This window comes from Hylaeus anthracinus, unplaced genomic scaffold (assembly GCF_026225885.1).
Source record: "Hylaeus anthracinus isolate JK02 unplaced genomic scaffold, UHH_iyHylAnth1.0_haploid 4, whole genome shotgun sequence".
Classification (NCBI taxonomy): Eukaryota; Metazoa; Arthropoda; class Insecta; order Hymenoptera; family Colletidae; genus Hylaeus; species Hylaeus anthracinus.
The window spans coordinates 15,385,924-15,405,833 of record NW_026535289.1 but is presented as its reverse complement, the minus strand read 5'-3'; the positions used below and the strand labels follow the sequence as shown (position 1 = coordinate 15,405,833).

At 46.3% G+C, this 19,910-nt stretch overlaps 1 protein-coding gene across 2 annotated transcripts in view; it reads right to left on the bottom strand.

Moving 5' to 3' along the window:
- Window positions 1–17,470, bottom strand: part of LOC128895177 (dorsal-ventral patterning protein Sog) — a 55,091-nt gene extending 37,621 nt beyond the window's left edge. Inside the window, exons 1-2 of one of the 2 annotated variants that reach the window (XM_054157527.1) lie at window positions 14,989–17,470; window positions 13,483–14,031 (exon numbers count right to left, since the gene is read on the bottom strand). In XM_054157527.1, the coding sequence (XP_054013502.1) occupies window positions 13,483–13,612 (130 nt within the window). In that variant the 5' untranslated portion in view covers window positions 13,613–14,031; window positions 14,989–17,470. The remainder of the gene's footprint in view (window positions 1–13,482; window positions 14,032–14,988) is intronic. The other variant, XM_054157528.1, reaches the window with a different exon arrangement.
- Window positions 17,471–19,910: the final 2,440 nt, after the last annotated feature.

Below are 19,910 nucleotides of genomic sequence, written 5' to 3'. Positions count from 1 at the left end.
CGGAAGGCCGATACCTTTTTTCAAGCTTTCTCGGAGGATCGGTAAACTCTACCCGACGGGAAGGAGTAAAAAAGTTACGTTCAAATGCCGTGTAAACGAGCATAACCGAAAAAAAAACGAGGAACGAGAGCGTTGCACCTCGAGTAAGCGTATTCCGAAGGCTTTACTCCATCGATAAATACCGATGAAACAGGATGACAACTTACGAGCCACCAGATTATACACAATGCATCTGTTCGCGATGTTTACGGACTTGAAATGGTAGTGTTTATTACGTAGTACTTTCCTTAAAAAAGTCATAATCTAGGGAGTAGCCGGTATAATCATTATTATTCAGAGTAACGACTATTTCGGCTTTTGTTTCGAGTCTCCTTTAGGAAACAAATATATCCGTACTAATACTACTAATGCTAGTTAACTTTGGATAGCTAAAAACGTCCAATTATTTATTACGACAATGATAACGTTAAAATACGATGAAAAGCAGTTACGAGGTGAAGGAAATACTTGAAACCGTTCGGATTCCCCAACGCTGCTTTGCTATTCCGAATTCGAATTGTGCTATGTTCCCTGTATTAAGGAAACATTTGTCGTCTCGATCACGATTTTTTTACATAATTCAAACCACGTAAACGTTATGCAACGTTAGATGGGCTGCACGTTCGTCTATATTTATTTACGAGTCGGCCTCGTAAAATCAGGACAAGTTTCAAGAAATCACAACGAATAAGAAAAAAAAAAAAAGAAAAAAACAGTAAACCGTTCGACGACGCAACTCGTTTCTACGATAAAACACCGCAGAGGTTAAGCGATGTCTCGAATAGAGTCGAGACTAATCGAATAGAATTTTTCGAATATAGCGAATCGAGTTTGGAAGAATATTGCACCAGGGAACACATTTCGAAAACAAGCTTGCAGGTTTAAGATAAATAACGACTGGACTACCGTGTAATGGTCCAGTTACAGACGTAAACAAACCTCAGCGCTATCGACTTGACGTACTCGCAAAGCGGCGAGCGTGAGTCTTCCACGAAATTGAAAGAAGTTAATCCCTCGCAGGTGGCGAGGCAAAGTATCGATTACTGAAAACCGATATGCGGCAACATCGACGCCCTTTGTTCTTCGACGAATTCTTCGCGCTGTCGTTACTGTTCTCATTTCAGAAGGAACGGAAATCCGATCGTGGCCCCGGTAGGTAAGCGAACCGTGATTTATCGCTAGTCATGTTCCGTTGTGCCAACAATGTTTTGGCTGTCACATGGAACACACCGCTGCCTCGCGTGTAATAAAACGAAACGATAGTGCATAAAACCGGATTACAACGCTACAGGGACCAAGAGGGGCCCCCACGGACTGTCCATATTTCACTCTATGCTTTTACAGGTCGAATCGTGTATCCGATCCCTCGTTAAGTCATTAAATACATTCGCGGGATCGGCAACTTTTGTTTCGGACGATGAAAGACTAGCTCGAACCAAGCCTATCTGCCAATGTCCCACAGTTGGTCTTTCGAGGTGTATCGAAAAATGTGTGAAAACGATGCATTCGAATATTCAGCCAGTCGAATACAAATAGCGCGAAGCTAGTCGAATATAAATACCCTAAGAGCCTAATTTCATGCGACTATATCAGCCTCGACATTGAATCGGTACACGCGGCAGTGCTCATTTTTCCCGATCAAAATCACATGGTACAAAGCCGGATATTACACGCACGAGGCACGCAATTTCTCCGTCCGCACCCGCGGCCCGAAGAAAGCGTCGCCTACATAAGCAATGAACATCAATAACCCCAGACGGAATTGAAGCCCATGGGTTTTACATTGTTTCATTTGGTTACAATGTACCTTGCACTTACGGCCGTCCGTGAAAGGGTTCGTAGCCGTGTCATTCCAAGTCCGACACGTTGAATACGAGACAACGCGAACGTTGTCCGCAATTTCTCCCAACCGCGACGCGCCGACGGCCGACGGCCGACGGCTGACGGACTGACTCTCTTCTCTCGACCAATTTCTCCCGGTACTTAGGCGAAATTGACGGCACCCCTTTCCGGCTCAATTACTCGCGACTCTGCATACAATGTCGACTGGTCGGCGTCATTGTCGTCTCGACTCGCAATTAAATTCGTCGAACGTAACGCAAAGCGTGCATTTATCGTGCCGTTCTTGTTACGTACAGCGTCTCGAACAGAAACCGTTTAAGGGTCGGACTCTAATTTAAAATTCTTTTCGTTTCGATTATAGTAATTACCTGTCCATCTATTATCTAACTTTGGTACCGTAGACTATCGCAAATCTAACAATATACGCTCTAACCTATAACCGTTTTCTTTAGTCTCTTACGGCTACAAGACTTCATCTTCCTTACTCATCTATTATCGTAATAAATCCTTCTCTCTAGCCTCTATAGAATTAACGTACAGCGACCGATGGTTGAATATAGTTGAACTTCTGTTATCTGTTGCCATGCCGCGAAGTTTTCATTTTAGAAATAAACGACATTTTATAGACACCAGCTTAACGTGAAATTCACAAGACTCGCTTGACTTTTGCAGGCGGGTGTATTTTTGTTTCGTCTGGCAACAGGAATCCAGTCCGCGATTGGACTGCAGACTTTCCCGTCTGTTCGTTGTGACGACTTTTCTCCGGGAGAAATCGCCTTGTCCGATTGACAAAAAAGGAAACAGTGACATACAGGCCTACCGCGATCCGAGGCGCCACGAACGTCGCGAGTCGCCTCGGAAGATGCAGTTTTGCATATCAAAGATGTACCGTAGGCGTTAGGCGAGTGTGTTTTCTAGAATAAATACGTCGATCGTTTCGCGTCGAGAATTTTAATAAAATTGAAGTAGAATATATACGAGTGCAAAGAAAAAGACACATGTATACCTTTGTCTAAAATTCCTGTTAAATTCGTGTAAAAGTAACGACCACCTAAAACTTGCCTAGAAAAAAAAAAAAAAGAACGGATACTTTCGCGAGGGTTAACCTGACAAATCTTGTGTATCTCCTCGCGTTGGTTGCCGTGCGCCTCGCGTTTCAACGCGTCGCGTGCACGTGCTGTTTATCCGAGGCGTTTACACTGCCGCGGTCGCTTTACAGCAGGGTTTCTTCCATGAAAGAGAACGCGAGTCCTGTTTCGCCGCGGTAACGCGTGCGACTTGGCCGTTCTTTCACGAGGAAGGAGGCGAAGCGAAGATTCACTCATCCGCGGCGCCAGAGCGCGCAACGCTGCCAACCGGAAAGAAATTTCGCGACTCGAGACGGGAGGTAAAGGAACTCGGAGAAAGGGGAGACTAGTCGCGTCTGAGAAGGAAAGAAACGTAGGAAGGCATAGCGGTGACAATCGTCTTTACGCAGAGTTGCACGCGCGAGTCACAGCTCGCCGATCGATCAACTAAAACGAACAGGTGACTAACTATTCATACGAGGAGGAGGTTAGACCTTACCAAAATGTTACGTCAGGAGATCGTTGCTTTGCTACCAGCAGTAAACGAATAGGTGAACCTCGGCCATTTTTTAAGCCTCTCGACGCGACAGACGACTATATTCTACGAATACAGAAAAATTCGACGTGTAGTCCCCCAGCTCTAGAGCAGGTCCTGCGAGCGTTAATGCACACGTCGCTCGGTGCGTGTACGCGCGGCGCATGCCGCACATACGTAACGAGGAATCTCGTTTCGTTGCGTCTGGTGACCTTGGGAGCATGCGCGTTGTAAAAGAGCAAAACCGACAAATAAACGCCTTCGTAATTTTAGATTCATGAAGTCTGAACGAGTTGTGTCCCTCCCTTTCCCTTAACCAGCACCTTACTTCTCCCGTTCCTTTCTCGCGACACGAACACTCTCTCGTCCTTTGCCGGTCGCGCGTCGGACCGGCCCAAAGCAAAAAAAAAAAAAAAAAAAAAAAAAACAAACAACAAACATCCACGCACGTCTTGGGTGACTTTTAGAACCGCGGAGAGCTTTCGATCTATACAACTACACGTTATTTATCGGAAAACGAACCCTCGAAAATTCCTCGAAATCAAACGATTAAATATCTATCGAGGAACTGCACCGATGAAAATTTCAATTTAATTTCCACTCAAGGAGAACAGCGTTAAATGCAAACCACACCTAAACGGTGCACGACGGTAATGCGAGCGGACAGCCTATTTTGTGTATCCTGCCGTGCCCTGTCCGGTTAGTATGATCCAATCATTAATCAGATAGCATTATGTTCGTATATGAACGAATGGTTATAAATCTGTTAACGAAATCTCACTTTCATCGTTGCTAGTTGCATAATTCTATTTACTCTAGATAATATTCAACGTTCTCGAATCAATCTTTAAGGCCACCTTGGAACGCCAGCTAGCGGTATCATTTCCGAGAATCTCTCGAAACATCATTATTGCCAACTGCTACGACAGCACTGAATTCCTTTACGGACCATTCGTTGTCTACGCGCTGTATTTCAGCATGATAAATAGAGCATATTTTAACTCTGCTCATACTCGTGTCGCTTGTAAATTGTTTTAAGTAATTCATTTCAATCAGAGCTCATCGAGAAACTCGCAAACTTGGGCGCGATACTATTCTTCTGCGTCGGTTCCTTTGCTCTAGCCAAACCTTTTCGTTCGTTTTATTTAACGATTTTATTCGTCTCGAGCAGCGAGAGAGCCAGAGTCGTCGTTCGCTTTTTTGTACCTACGACGCGTCAAAACATCGAGAAGCATAGAAAAAGCCGCAGAGGTCGAGTTTTGACCGATGGCGATACGCCTCCCCTAGGTTGTATTCAATAACAGCCAGGAAAGTGAAACGAAAAAAAGTAAGCGCTCGCTCGCACGCAGAAAGATCGGGTGCAGAAAGGGGAGAAGAACGAAGAGAAGAACGAAGAGAAGAGAAGAGAAGAGAAAAGAAGAACGAAGAGAAGAGAAGAGAAGGTGGGGTGGTAAGTCGTTTTGTGTCTGCAGCCCGTCTAAATATACGCGTGGTCCTCTACTCGGCGATGCAGCCTTTCTCGCGAGAAAGAGCAACAGAGGGAGAAAGAAAGAAAACCGCTAACAGCTATCTTGGCTTTAGAGAAATCTCTGCCGCGACGGGAAAAGCAAGAATCGCTAACGACAAACACACAAGGGGATCAAGCTGCGATCTTTTCACAGAACTTCCAAATCGTTCGATGCTACGGAGCCGGCGGTCAATTGTTTTAATGGCCGACCGCTTAGCAGAGGTGCATGCAACCATACTTCGCGGGGACGGATTTCTTAAAATAAACAAGCACGAGATATCGTGTTTCCGAAGTATTCGGACAAGTCAAAACATCGAGCGACAGTTTCTGTTTATCATATCACCGCACTTTGTTGCAAATAACGTCACTTTCTCCGCGCTATTATTTCGTCGATAATTTGTACGTTTCCTGATCTGCTGACTGGATAATTGTTACCAAGGAATTTTAAACTCGAGCAACTGCCAAAAGTATGGTACGAATATTTCTCTCAATCGAGTTACGTATGTTAAAGCGAAATATTAATTTCTTCTTTTATATTTTATAGCATGCGTAACGCGTGACATAACGTCAAACTTAGAGTCAAAGAGTTCCGTTTGGATTGGGTTTCGTCGAACAAATTTAATCGGAGTTATACCGTACGAATACAAAGGCATGGAATTAATTTTATTAGTGAATAATTGTATCTTAAATTACTAGTGTTCAAACTTCAACTTGACTGGGTTATTTTCGGTCGTATAAAAAGCATGCTAAATCCACCGCGGTCCTCCATCTGTATCCGTCGGTCGTCAGTTGTCCCGTAGATTCGCGATTCTAGGGACCGGTGTTTCCTTTATTTTTATAGTTCCTCAAAGCGTTCACGTGCCGGTGCCGCAAGTAAAGAGACCTATTCATAAATCGAGAGGCACGTCCCGGCAAAACACACGTGACTCGACGTGTGATCCTTTGAGGTGTGCTGAGTCGCGCATTCCTCCCTATATAAATTCTTCGGCTCGAGCCAAGCGAATATAGATGTCTATATATTTGTCATGCGATTAACCGTACCCACGCGATGTGGAGTAGCGTGATTAACATCTATCGCCACGTGAGCCGATACGCTGCCACGGCGAAAGGCAAATGCGTCCACTGAAAACCGTGTCGTGTCTCCAAACTCTAGCGTTAATTTCTCTGTCTTTAAGCGAGCTCGTATTTACATTTCACGCAACGTATCGGAAGCTGTAATTTCCTTCTTTTCGTTTACTATTTCTCTTTGAATTTGTTAGTTGAAATATACTTGGATAGTCGTTAAACTTTGACGAACAATACATATATCAATAGAAAGAAAGATTCCTTCTCGTAAAAGTCGCGACCTCCGGTTTGACGAACATCGGTGTTGCGTCACAGGGAAACGCAAATTCATTCTAGAACCTCGTCAGACGTTACATCGACAAAAATGAAACACGGCACCAGGAATATAACGGCGTGGCAAAAAATATCCCAGACGCGTCGCTAGACGAATCAAATGACGACGGTGTGTTTACGCGCAAGAGCGCGAGACGCGGCGTCGCGGCGCACGGGAGTGTCGTAACCCGAGAAAACAGTCGTTTGCCGGTCAAGTGATTTCGCGAATTAAAAATACGTCCGAGCTTTCGTAAGGAGGTCGATATATCAAGGACGAGCCGTACCCTGTTTATTCGACCGCTCTATTATTGGATTCGAACGCGACACAATGGGATCGAAACGGACCTAATAGAATGTACATCGTGGAACGCCGATGCACACAACGCCCTACGAACGCAATACCCGACGACTGCCGCCTCCTCCTACTACCCATCACAGGCTATCAAAGATTATCCGCTCGACGCGCGCGGTGGACCGGAGAAAAACGTCCGCGTTGTAAATAAGTTTGACGTAACAAATTGAAAATCGGATTATCGCATTGTCCTGTCGCGCATTCGCTCGACTTAACACTTGGCGGGCTCCGGCCGGAGATGTCATACCGATACGTTACAACAGACTGAGCAAAAGGAACGGACAATACAACCCCTCGAGGAATTCCTTGCCGCAGAACCTCGTCTACCGAGTTCTTAGCCTGTTCGGAACCTCAACTTTTTATTCCAAGTATCGAAATATTTCTGGCGTGGTTCGGTTGAAATTAGTTTAACAGTTATTTAAGCTGGATCAAGTTGTTTGGCTCATCCTGCGTACGAGAATTTTAATAACGCAATTGCAAGTGCCTCGAACGACGAGGTGTGAACGAGGAGTGTCTGAAACAGCCGACGGCAAAACGAGAGCTAACCCCGCGTGCTGAGCGTCATCGTTCCGCGGTAGCAACGTCGTGATTTACCTACTTAAAACGCGCATTGGCTTGGTAAACTTCTTTAACGCACAACGGCCACGTTGTCTTCGTGGCTGCGGCCAATTAGCCGGGAATCATGTAGCGAGAATCGCGGTGAGCGTGAACGGGAACGAGACGGCCGTCGGCTAAACAAACCAAGCAAGAGAGAGATCGCACCGCACGTGAATAAGATCCATTTACACCGAGACCTTAGGCGCAACCTTTGAGCACGCGCTACGGGGTTATTCCCTCGTCCCACGAAGTTGGATAGAAACCGCCGGGATCGGTGTTTCATCTACGCTCGCCACGCCCCCCTGTCCAATTAGTACGCGATAATTCCCAGTATTTTACGAAAACCGGTAGCTAACGTTCGCGAATAAATAACGATTTTATTTGTTCTATTATCTCAGTTTGCAGTATTTCCGATTAACGCTTTGCGCGATGCCCTCGAAACAAGTCCATTTAGAATGTACATTTCCATATATCTTTCGTGGATAATCGCAGAAAATTCGACCGAGCGGCGTAAATGTTTTCGTTGCTCGAATCCGCAAAGCGAATAACCGATTCTCACGGAAGTCGTTCGGGTGGAGGACACCGACGCGACTGAAACAGCTTCTTCGCGGACGGAGAGACGCAGAAGGAACTTCAAGGTGACCTTCGTTCCTTTTTCTCTCGCGGAATGCTACACTTTTTTACCCTGTACGCAATAACACTCGCCGAGACGAGCCGAACAAGCTGTAATGGAAGTTATCAAGGTTACGGAAGTTCATAAATCGATTCGCGAATTAACGATCGCGTCCGATTCGATGATAATAATGATTAAATACTCGCGTGTAACGCTCGCAATTTTTAGTCGATGCGGTTAATTCGCCAAGTAAACGGGATAAATAATCGTACCATAAACAAGCATATCGAATGTTCCGACGGCCAATGCTTTCGGTCCTCTTTGATACAATCGATGCGAAAGTATCGCGCCCACCCAACGTGGAAATCGTTTATGTCGCGAAATTTACATTGAGATAACAAAGATTAAAACTTTTTTTACGAAGCTTTGTACCAGTAATTATTTCATATTGTGAACATTGGAAAAAAGAAAGAAAATGCAGTGTCGCGGCAACAATACGTTGATTATGAATGAAGCGAAACGCCGAAGGAAACGGGATTTGCGCATACGACACCTGCGCCACCTTGCCTTCGGGCGGCAAACGTTCTGTCCGTAAACACGAGTATAACGTAAAGATACGCCCTCCGTCTCTCAAAGATTATACCGGCGCAGATCGAACGTCTCTGTGCTCGAGGGGTTAAATTACCCGTTTGCCGAGTTTATTTATTCCCGATAAATTCTTGATTAACAACCGTCACCAATGCCCCGAGGCGGACGACGTACAGGTGGGTCTTTACACCTGACGAGTCTCGTTTCGCGTTTCTTCGTCCGGCTCGGCGGAGCTCCGCGTATCTGGAATGCACGTGTGAGGTCGCGGCGGGCGTATTAAGCCGCGTCGCACATGAAACTCGTGGTCGTCCAGCGTCGCCAAGCCGGCAATAAAGACTAATTGAGATTAGCGCCGGCCACGCTGTGTTAAGCAGGTGCGTCCCAAAGGAAGGGTTACCAACCGTACAAGACTACGAATAATCTTTTTTAAGGCGGTAAAAGAGGTATATCTCGCCTTTCACTTATCATAATTGAACGTGTCGTAATATTTTCGCGGCGTTTTCGCCTACCACCGTGTCACCGTGTAAAATTCATTGAACATTTCCTTTTTTAAGATAACTTTGTTCGAATACGTATCGAAGATACCGTGCATTTTGACGCGAGACATCAGCTTCACCGTAGGTTACATTAGAAGAGATTAAGATTAGATTACTAAGCTTACGGTACACATACGGCATACGACCGAATGCAATCGATCGTTTCACGAATTTCTATTGAATTAAATTGAAAATTACTTGAAATATTCTGAAAAAAATATTCTCGTATATCCCATTCCCTTAATTGACCATCGTTTAGTTTATTATATTTATATTTCTGTGTACCGCCAATAAAGCCCAAGGCTCGACGAATATTTCTGATTTTATTGTGTCCCAGGGGTGCAAGGGCAATTGGTTACCTTTGACGGTCGTTCACAGAGAACAATAGGACGAATAACTGGAGGGTACCGAAATTGTAGGTGTACACGTGTCCGTAGACCCCGACAACAGCTGGAAATCCACACGGAAATGATCAGGGTCGACGGGTAGTCCGTGCACTTAACCTCATGGCCACCAGAAATCAATCAAGGTAGGTCGGGTAGGTACGCGCAGGTGTTGTGTACCAGCTGAGCCCGTTCGTCGGGGAATTTCCCCTCGTATACCTTGAATGGGGACTAACTGCCGACGACAGCATTCACGGCTAATCCAGTTTTATTTCCTACTCTATTGGGGGTCTAATTTTCCACGAGAGGAATTTTCCCTTCCAGACGTTACATTCTTTCTACCATTCCAAGATGTTACATTCTTGCTATTAAAAATATTCACTTTGCAATAGGATATTACGTCGTCGCTTCGCAAGTTTTCGACCGCGTACAGAACACGTATCGTGGGATTCGTTCGCTGTTACGCTATCTCGCTCGTTCTTGTAGACTTAGCCTAAAATGTGAAATCTACGATATAGTATGGAAACAACGCGACCTAGATATTATTGGCAACGCCATCGGTTAATTTGCTTCGCGGCTAGATATCTGGTTGCTCCCGTTTTTATTGTTACACGATAACCGAATAAAGTGCTGCAATGTGATGTCACCGATGATAAAACGGTATCTAAGCACTCGACGGAGCCGTTTGTCGTTCAGATCCTGCAATTAAACCATTTATCATTCTTCCCCTATAGGCGTTACAAATTTACCTAATTACAATGTAACGAAATTTCAGTTCGAAATCCGTTATTACACGTATCAGTGGATAGCGCCACGTCTAGGGAAGGGAGCATTCCCAACTTTGGAATAATACCGATATAGACCACGATCGGAAAACACGATTTTCGAGGTGGCGGATTATTCTACGGGGCGAAACGGCCAGTGCTAGATAAGGCAACGATCGAGAAACAGGTATTGAAACGAGAGCGAGAGAGCGCATCGGTCAGCGCGAGAAAGAGAGCGGTAAGAGCGGCGGGAAACGATACTGGACACTGCTAGACCCATATAAAGAAGAAGAACGAACCACTTAGATCTCTCTTCGCCGTTGGTCCACGACTAACGCGACTGGATACTGCGAGCTTTCCGTCGCTCGCAGAATGTTCCAGCTAAATGCACGCAGCGTATTCGCCGATTTTCGATGGATAATATTCGAAAAAAACTTTGAGTCCTATCGCATGTAATCGATAAAAATTGTATTTTAATCTAAAATACGAAAAGTTGAGTTTCGTTAAAGGGAATTTTTATTCTTGTAAAAATATGAACGTGAAGCGAGAGGCGAAAAAAGTTCTCGGTTTGTTTAGACGAAGCATTGACGTCAGCGGAGATTTGGGATCGACGGCAAAGGAAGTTGCCAGTTCGTTAGGAATTAACGCCACGTCTCCGCGAGTCGACCTTGTTCTACGTACTCTTGACGAAGACTCGAGATACGCTTCACAATCGAAACTACAAAAACATTGCGCAATTACGCGACAAACATCGTATAATAAGACAATAATACAATACGACAATAACAAACAGAATTCCATCGTCCAGTAGTTTCTTTCCACAGAGCGTTCAACCTGAATACGCATTGGCGTATTACAACACGATTAACGATATTATTTTATAATTACTTTTACCCATGACGAATATCTACATAGAAATAGTCCTCGCTTCCGAATTGCACGGGATTGTCTTCAATTCGACAAAATATTCCACTCGGAACAACCTATTACCGATTTTCGAAGACCCTGCAAGTCGTTGTATAACCGATTAACCATGTTCAACGTAAAAGCTCCGAACACCAAAGGTTGTCCTCATTCGTGATATGCGAGAGTAGGTGGATACAACTTTCGCTTCTTCGCGAATCCGTATCGTCTCCGTTTTCCATTTCGTGAAATCGCAATCTTCGGTAATCGCAAACAGAATGTCCAACCAAACCTATTTAGACCCGAGCCACACACGTAGCGAACGTCGATGAGGCGAACGTGTTGAATATTTATCGGCTGTCCGTTTCATTATACATACGCGCTGGCACGCTAGACACGATTGTTCGTACCGTGGAATCATCTCGATCGCTTTGGATTTATAGGGGAACGTCTAAATACGCATTTCCACGTTGATACGCGAGTAGCGTCGCTTTCAAGTTCGGGCAACGGGTTTTTCGTTTAATATGACCGCGTCGCTCGAGCCGAAGAAACGTAAACAGAGTGGCGATGATGAGTCAGTTTCTCGAAACCTATACTACAATTCTATCTCGAAGCGAAGAATTACCGTGGAAGAATTACGAGGCGCGGTTGCAAAGGAATGTCACCGCGAAATTTTCACTGCGATGATCGGTACGAGCGCTCGGTATTATCATTCACCGCGGTGACCGTGTTTACATATTCGCGCTGCACGAACGCGTAATTCACGGCCCATGCTTTGTATTCGCACCGACAAATAACACCGCGGTAACCCATGGAAACAGACCACGACGTATTCCCTCGCTAATGCGCCGCGTTCCATTAACCCTTTCATGTCCAATTTATCATTTTTTATGCGTAACAGTTTTAAATTGTAACGTACATGTAACTCTTCACGTACGGGAGGCGGAATCATCCCCATCTACTTATGAATTCGATTAACCATGGACTTGGACTCAACAACTTTTTCCTATGTTATCGTTCAATTTTTTTTTTGGCGTTGTTCCATTAAATTGATTACCAGACAGCTGAATTCGATACCTCATTCGCCTGGTAACCCGATCATTATTAAAGGTAAGTATTACGCTACGTAATCTAGAAGCAACTGTAATTAATCCCCGGCTATGTAACCGCATTTCCTCTCGAAACATTTTTGCTTAAATTGTTCAGCGTCGTGCGAGCGTTTTGTAAGAATAAATCACAACGTATCCGACGGGACTATTCAAACACCTGGTAAAAGCACGGCTACCAAACGATAAGCTAAAACGATATATTTATATATTTTTCTTGAATTCTATACGTTTATTTGGTAAGCGTTTTCCAGGTGGAATTAAACATTTTTTTCTTCACCTTTCACTGGATCGTGAAAAGTTCTTATCTACTCGCAACTTCTATCGTACTTTGAAAGACACTGGTACACACGTTTTGTCTAGTTTTGCGATCGGAAGAAAACGCGTTGAAAATTGTAATTGCGTAACATTCACGGATCAGTGGAATAAGTAGAAATTCTTTCGAGGCTCGACAGAGTGCCGTCGCGCGATGGCTTCGCGACAGAAATGCGACTACAATACACATCCATTAACTCGTTCTAACATCTGGGTCAGTACGAGGTGTTTAAGAACCGGTACGTTACTTCCTGCCTCGTCGTGACATCCACGAGCAGTCATATTTTACTCGGTTGCCATCGAACGTTTCGCGAAACGACCGTTCGTTAAATTTTACAAAGACGAATCTCTTCGTATACGTATTATTATTTTCGTCGGGGTGTTCAAAGGGAAAACAAAATTTCTAAAAAATGTGTAGTTTATAGATCGTTGTACATGTTTAGTTGAAAAACTTTCGAATATTTAGTTCATAGGTGATATTTGTTTAAAGTTCGATAAGAGTGAAATTTAACTAAAACGATACGTTTGCGTGATTTCTACGAGAATGTTTAAAACGGGAGGCTTGCTATCCATTTAAACGAATAAATAATAGCGAGAAGTGAAGAGCGGCGTCGGTGTCGCGCGACACCTATTCAAAGCACACGATCGGGAGTTCGATTCCCGCCCTTTTTCGCGTGGCTCTCGTTACGTAAAAGCGCCATTCGGCTCGCGGCGAAGCCCGGTATTTTCGAGCGTTCTCTAACCTTTAAAGGAAAAGAAACTGCTCGCATTCTGACGAAATCGCGACTCGAAACACGACCGTAGACGCCTCGTGAAACGGTCGTCGACGCCGAGCCACGACATCGGGCCGTGTCACGGATTCGATCGGTGGTAAACCGATCAGGAGGGGTATCCACGCGTGCGAAACGAAACTAGAAAAAAATCGCGCATCCAACAGAGTCGAACAATGGCGACTTACCGGCGGCACGATGAGGCCTCCTGGCCCAGTCGTCTTCGATCAAGGGCACGAACCTGCGCGCACGCAGCGTCGAAGGGTAAGAAACGACGATAAGCAGCGTCGACAACAGCAAACCGCCGTGGTAACGCATCTCGGACAGCTTTTCTCGGTCTATCGCGGTTCGGTCTCTTCGTTTCTTCTCTCTTTCTCACTCGCTTGTATCTCCTATTTCGCTTTCTCGTCCCTGGGCCGTTCGCGCGCGCGCGCTGCCTCAACGCATATAGCGCGGTTTTCGTCTCTCTTACACCTTACCCCGTTCACTGTCTCGCTTGTATTTTCTATTTCTATCTCTTTTTCTCTCTCCCTGTCGTCGAGAGCCGCGGCACTTGGTCTATTAACGACCGTTCACTGCACAAAACTTTCTGCACTGGTACGGCACTGTTAAGGTCTCACCATCACCGTAATTCTTCTCCTCTGACCCTTGGCCGGTCGACGCGACCGAACGATTGTTGTTCGAGCAGTGATTAATCGAGATCCTCGCAACGACCACGAGATGGGCAAAATTCCTATCTAGATGAACATTTCGAATAACGAATTAAAGATAAAGCAACATTTCGCGCGATACTCGTTCGATAAAAATTGCAATCCAAATTATACAAGCGTATATATGCGATGAAGACATCAAATAAATAAATAATTAAATAAATAAATAAATAAATAAATAAATAAATAAATAAATAGGTTGAATTATGTTTCACGTTACGCGAATGAAAGCTTATCCGAATAACCGTGTCCGATTGTTCGAACCGTCGCGAGTAAATTGTTACGGAGTCTTTATTCAAATTGCAAATTATTCTCACGTTCGATACAGATATGCCGGTATCCACGTGTGCGATAAAGGCGTTTAATGGTAATAACGATTATTCGAATAATTCTGGCCATCTCTGGACGACGACGGCGAGGCGACGGTCGTCGGCGTAGTCCACGATCGACTTGGAGCACGGCGACACATACGACGGGTCGCGAGCGTGTACGATAATGATTAGAAACGATCGGCGGGCCGGGTAGAGCCCCGTGGCCGCAATATTTACTGCACGATAACGCGACGGTGTATCGTGCACCGACTCGAGAGACACGTCCAACGAGCGCATCCGACGGCTTAACGGGCCTAAGGTGCACGCAGGATCGTGCAATTCTTTCCTTCTGCCGTTCTCTCCCAGCCTCTCTCGATCTGCCTATTTATCCTTCTCTCTTTCTCTCTTTTCCCGAGTGCACAGTTCGTACGGAGGATTCCCCCTCCCCCCCCCCTCCCTCTCTCCCCGTCTCCCCTATTCGCCCAGAGCCTCGTTCGTCGCGCGTTCCGTGTTACTGCGCGCACGTTTTATAAGGCGGTACACAACGAGGCGACGAGAGGGACACGAAAGAGCGAACGTGGTTGGCGCTTCTCCTTTTCCCTCTGCCTCCGTTTACACGCATATGTATTTACACATCATATTTTCTCTTCTCATTTCTTACTCTCATCTTTACCTTTGTATTCTTATACGATTTATATATGTATTATTTAATGCTTATTTTATCTTCTTTCTATTCCTAGCGTTGTATATTTTGTGTATATATATATATCGTTTCTCGCGTCCCTTCGTCTCTGTTTACACATATTCTTTCTCCATTCTCTATTCCTATCTTTATGTTTATACCCTTAACGAAATTATCGTTTTACGTATATTGCTTATTATTTCTTGTTCTTTTTACCGTGTACCTTTTTATTAATATCGTTTTCACCGTTATTCAATCCGTGTTTCTGTACAGCGCGTGCACTTTGTATTCCGAACAAACGTTCGTAGGAGCGTGTGTCATAAATGAACTTTCTCGCGGTTGGACTCGATGTACGTTCGACACGGTACGATAAGGTTAACCGTGACTTTGAGCGAATCCACGGAAATTCGCGAATTCTCCTAAGCTCTGTCGCGTTGGTTCGCGTCGAATCGATCATCGACGATACCGAGCCTCGAGGTCCGTTGAATCCCGCATCGCGCCTGCGTGGGCGATTTTCCGCGCGTGCACGGAACGACTGGTCGACTCCTGGTGTCGCGATTCACGATTAGCTCGGTCGTTTGGCACTGGGGATCCTTTCTCACCGTTCGCTTCGCCTCCTCGCCGGCCTCTTTCCACGCGAAGCAACGGGCCAGTGCGCGTCTGACACGGTCGGCGCGTGACTGCCGTGACTGACTAGCCGATCGCGAGCGACTGACTGGTGGGAAGCTGTTGCTCGACTCGCTCTCTACGCCCGTGCCGCCACTGAATCCGATGTATCCGATCATCGGCACTCCGCACTGGCTCGCTCGAAAAAGCTTCTGGCTTTGGCGCTTGCGCCACGGACGGGATCGCTTTTTCGTCTTTTGGTGTGCACTCGCGCTCGCGATTGTGTGTGCGCCCGCTTTTGTATACACAGGGCCGCGTCGCGCAGGTTGTTCGCCGTACAAAGGTGTCCAATCGACGGGATCTGAAACGATTACGATCGTTTAAAGATGACCCATTATCGCTAACCCTTCACCACGTTGACAGTTTTTTAATCCGATAGCTTTGTAGATTCTGCTACTTACACTTTGGATCGAACGTTAATTAATTCGCGAATAAATAGCCGAGAAAGATAAATTCAAGTTCGCGTAGCAGAAAGTTGGCAAGTTTCTCGAAGCGACAGAAAAATTTAACGGATTTATGTTTTTATGCATAGTACGAGCATCGAGTCGCAAAAGAGTAACACAGCAGCATCGGGGCGAGGGTACGAGAGTTTGCACAAGGGCGGATCATGTCCACGCGACGGTCCTATGTATACACACGAAAGACGAGAGACCGGACCGCGCGTCTTTGCCCGTGGAAGCGTCGCTCTGTCTGGCGCTTACACTCGGCGGTATCGCCGGCTCGTCTCCTCTTCTCTTATAATAGTTTTCGAGCGCGTGCCGGTGGCGGATCCCCGAGAGGCGATCAAAGTCGATTCGAGCGCGACGAAACACCGAGATCGATTTCACGATCTTCGATCCAAGCGAAACTCGCGTATGCACGTAGCGAGGCTCGATTTCGACGACGATCAACTCGAGATAATCGCGTCGCGTTATCTTTAACAGACCGATTCTTATCGATTCCAGTATTCTACTTTCGTTATTCGACGATCGGTGTCGTTCACTGGGGAAAGAACGACGAACAGTGGTGTAGCCAAATGTGTGCAGAATTCGAGGACCTTTGATTTCGTAACAATAATTTCGACTGATCGGTGATAGATCGGAAACGTTGCTTTTTACAAACGAATACCGTTTCACACGTCTCGTTGGTTATTTCTTTTAAATTGAAAATACCACTTTTTTTTTCAATGTTATTCGAAATTCATAGCCGTTTATGGGTTCCACCATAGATGTCAGCCGGGTACCAGAGTCGTTGGTTACGCCACTGACGACAGACTTTTCCGAGAACTTCGAATTCTGCTCGCGGCGTGGCTATTATTCACTGATCGGGCCCGGTATGTGTCGTCGCGATCGCGTGACATTTCGTGCCTCTCTGTTACGAGAGACGAACGGGACGGTTGTTCCGACGGAGGGACGGTTTACCGATCTCGACTTTGACTCTCCCTCGAAATGCGCTTAGGCACGAAGAGAGACACGTTGCGTCGATGTAGCCAACGATGACAACTGTTCGCAGGCCGGTCGAGTCCGTCGCTTTTATGGGGATAGCCGACCACGCTGCCACGGCCCGGGACCCGTGCTTCGGTATCAACGTGTGCGCGAGCGCGCGCGCGCGCGCCTGCGTTTACGTGCTTGATGTACCGCGTATCGTGCGAGTGCGCGTTCGCAGTCACACGCGTACACACACACCATTATACATGCGCGTACTCTTTATCCCTCCGCGCACATGACCGTGTAGGATCGCGCTCCTCCATTATCTACCTCTTTGCACTCCACTGGCGCCGATACGGCGACGCACGTAACAGTATCGGGGAAAATGAAATCGTTCTTACCAAATGTATTATATGTTAAATATGCATTTTTCAAATGTATCACATAATCGTGGCCATTTCCAGAAAGCGTACTATAATAGAGGAATTTGGAAGCGATGTATTCGAATCTGGCGATTGTCTGTAATTGTCGGAGTGCAAAGGAGTGATGCGCGGCAATCAGCGATGTATGAGCGCGGGGAGAAAGAAATCGAGAAAGAAACAGGGGTTAACCGAGGGAACTCGTGTCCGGCCAGTGGCACGATACCTCGATCGTGGTGGGTGTCGCGAATGACTGTGCCGTCCAAGAGGTGTGCGAGACCGCGCCGCGCCGCGCCGCGCGTGTGGGTGCTTCCCCTACCTTTAGACACCACCACCATCGCGATTTCCACCACCGTCGCACTGACTGCCGGCACCACCACCACCGCCAGGCGTTGAGCAGCGAATACACCGGTATCGGAGAGCAACGAGCATGGGACGTAACTTCTTGTTAGCTCTTCGTCGTCTCACCCTCTGCGTTCATCTCGATTATTATCGTTATTTTATAGGCTGGTTTATACTAGACTCCGGCACAGGGTGTGCCGTTCGGATCGTTCAGCAAGAAGAAATTAATTTTGCATAATTGAAATTAATGAAATTAACATGCTTCGCGGTATTCGATTAATCCTAATCTGGACAAATAAATTCTTAAGATCATAGAGAAGTCTATTTCTGAAATAGATACGATAATTGGATTTAACGAACGTTACTTATCCATGTATCGATTTATATACGTGTTTGTTTATATGCGCGAAACAGTATAAAGTTCTAAGGGTGACAAATTAGCACGCCATCCGACTACGTCCACAGCGTCTGTATCTTTTCTTCCAACCCAACACATGCTTGCATTGTTTCGTGTCCGCTGGAGGCAATTTACACGACAGGCATCCGGGGATATAAAATAATCCCCGGAGAAGCTCCCGTTGCAGCATCGAACATCGTGATTCACAGACACGAAACAATACATCGACGCGTTCGAACCGCGAAGGGGAGGCGAGGAACGTGAACGACTGTTTACACGAAAGAAGCGCGAGCTACAAAGAGGAATTCCCGGATATGAACGGGCGGCGATAAGCGTTCACGGGAATACATCAATGAGCTAAGCTGGCCACCGTGAATGGAGGCGCGATCGCGGTGGGTTTTGCATTCGACTCGTTGATTCGCGACACGCGTCGAAATGACGTAGGACGTTAAACGTGTACGATGCAAATCCATGGTACGGGCGTCGCATGCAGAGTTCGCGGTATCAACGCATAATCTATATATATCCAGACTAATGCACGTTTCCAATGACCTTCCGTGTTTCTTCAAAAGGTGTCGCGCCCGGAACAAAATTTCTATCTGATACGATTTCCCTCGCGAATTGCTTCGACTCTAAAAACAGAAACCGAAAGGATACTCGTCAAACGAATACCGTTATGGTCTTTTTTTCCCCTCTCTTCCCTTTGCATGTGGTTCGAATACCGAAGATCGACCAAAGGAGACAGACTCGACAAGTTACGGATCCGTAAGCGAAGAAAAAGTGTTATGAAAGTAACGCCCAAGTTACAAGTTGACGCGTTTTGTTCTTTTCTCCTACCAACAAATTTATCGTTATTTAACGCATCCTAAATTCACGATAATAACCTTCCGGCGAAACGTGTTAAGAGACGGAGAGATATATCTCCAGCCAATCCGACTTGGAGAAAGAGTAACGCGTTACAAACGAATAAAACTTCCGCAATGAAAATAAAAGGAAGGGAGAGGTTTCGTCGCGTCCCTCGCGGGATGGTGTTCCTCTGTGGAGAACTGGCAGCGGCAAACTCGTTACGAAATCGTCCCTAAGACGGGGTGACTAATTGCTAAGCGGCTTGTAAAAATTCGCGGGACAGTCTGTCGACATCGTGGCGCGGTCGTCCGATCGTCGCGCCATTATACTTTTTGCCCGTGCACGGTCGACTAGAGAAGAAACGAGGAGACGAAGCGAACGCGAGCGAAAGCGAAGGAAGTGAAACGGAGACTGAACAAGTGGGTGGCGAGAGGTGGGACGCGGGGGAGAACGATAGCGAGAGAGAAAGAGTGACAGCGGGCGAGGGGGGGGGGCGGCGGCGGCGGCGGTGGCGTGTGCGTGTGAGGCCTTAAGGTGAGAAAAGAAAAATGGCGAAGAGCGACCGAGGGCTCTGCGTCCGTTCGCGTTCGAAGGCGAGAAGGGGACGACGCTTTCGCAGATTCCACGTGAGATACCTGCGGCATTCTTCGTTCTGCACCGGGCATTAAGCCGGATGCACATTCGTCGTGGACGACGCTCGGTGAATTCATTTCCAAGAAAAATATCTTCCGCCTCGAAACGAATTTTACGGCAGATTTTGTTCGTCGCCGAGGCCCCAGGCTCCGCTGGATGGAACACACGAACACACGCACACACATACACACATGCACGCACAAT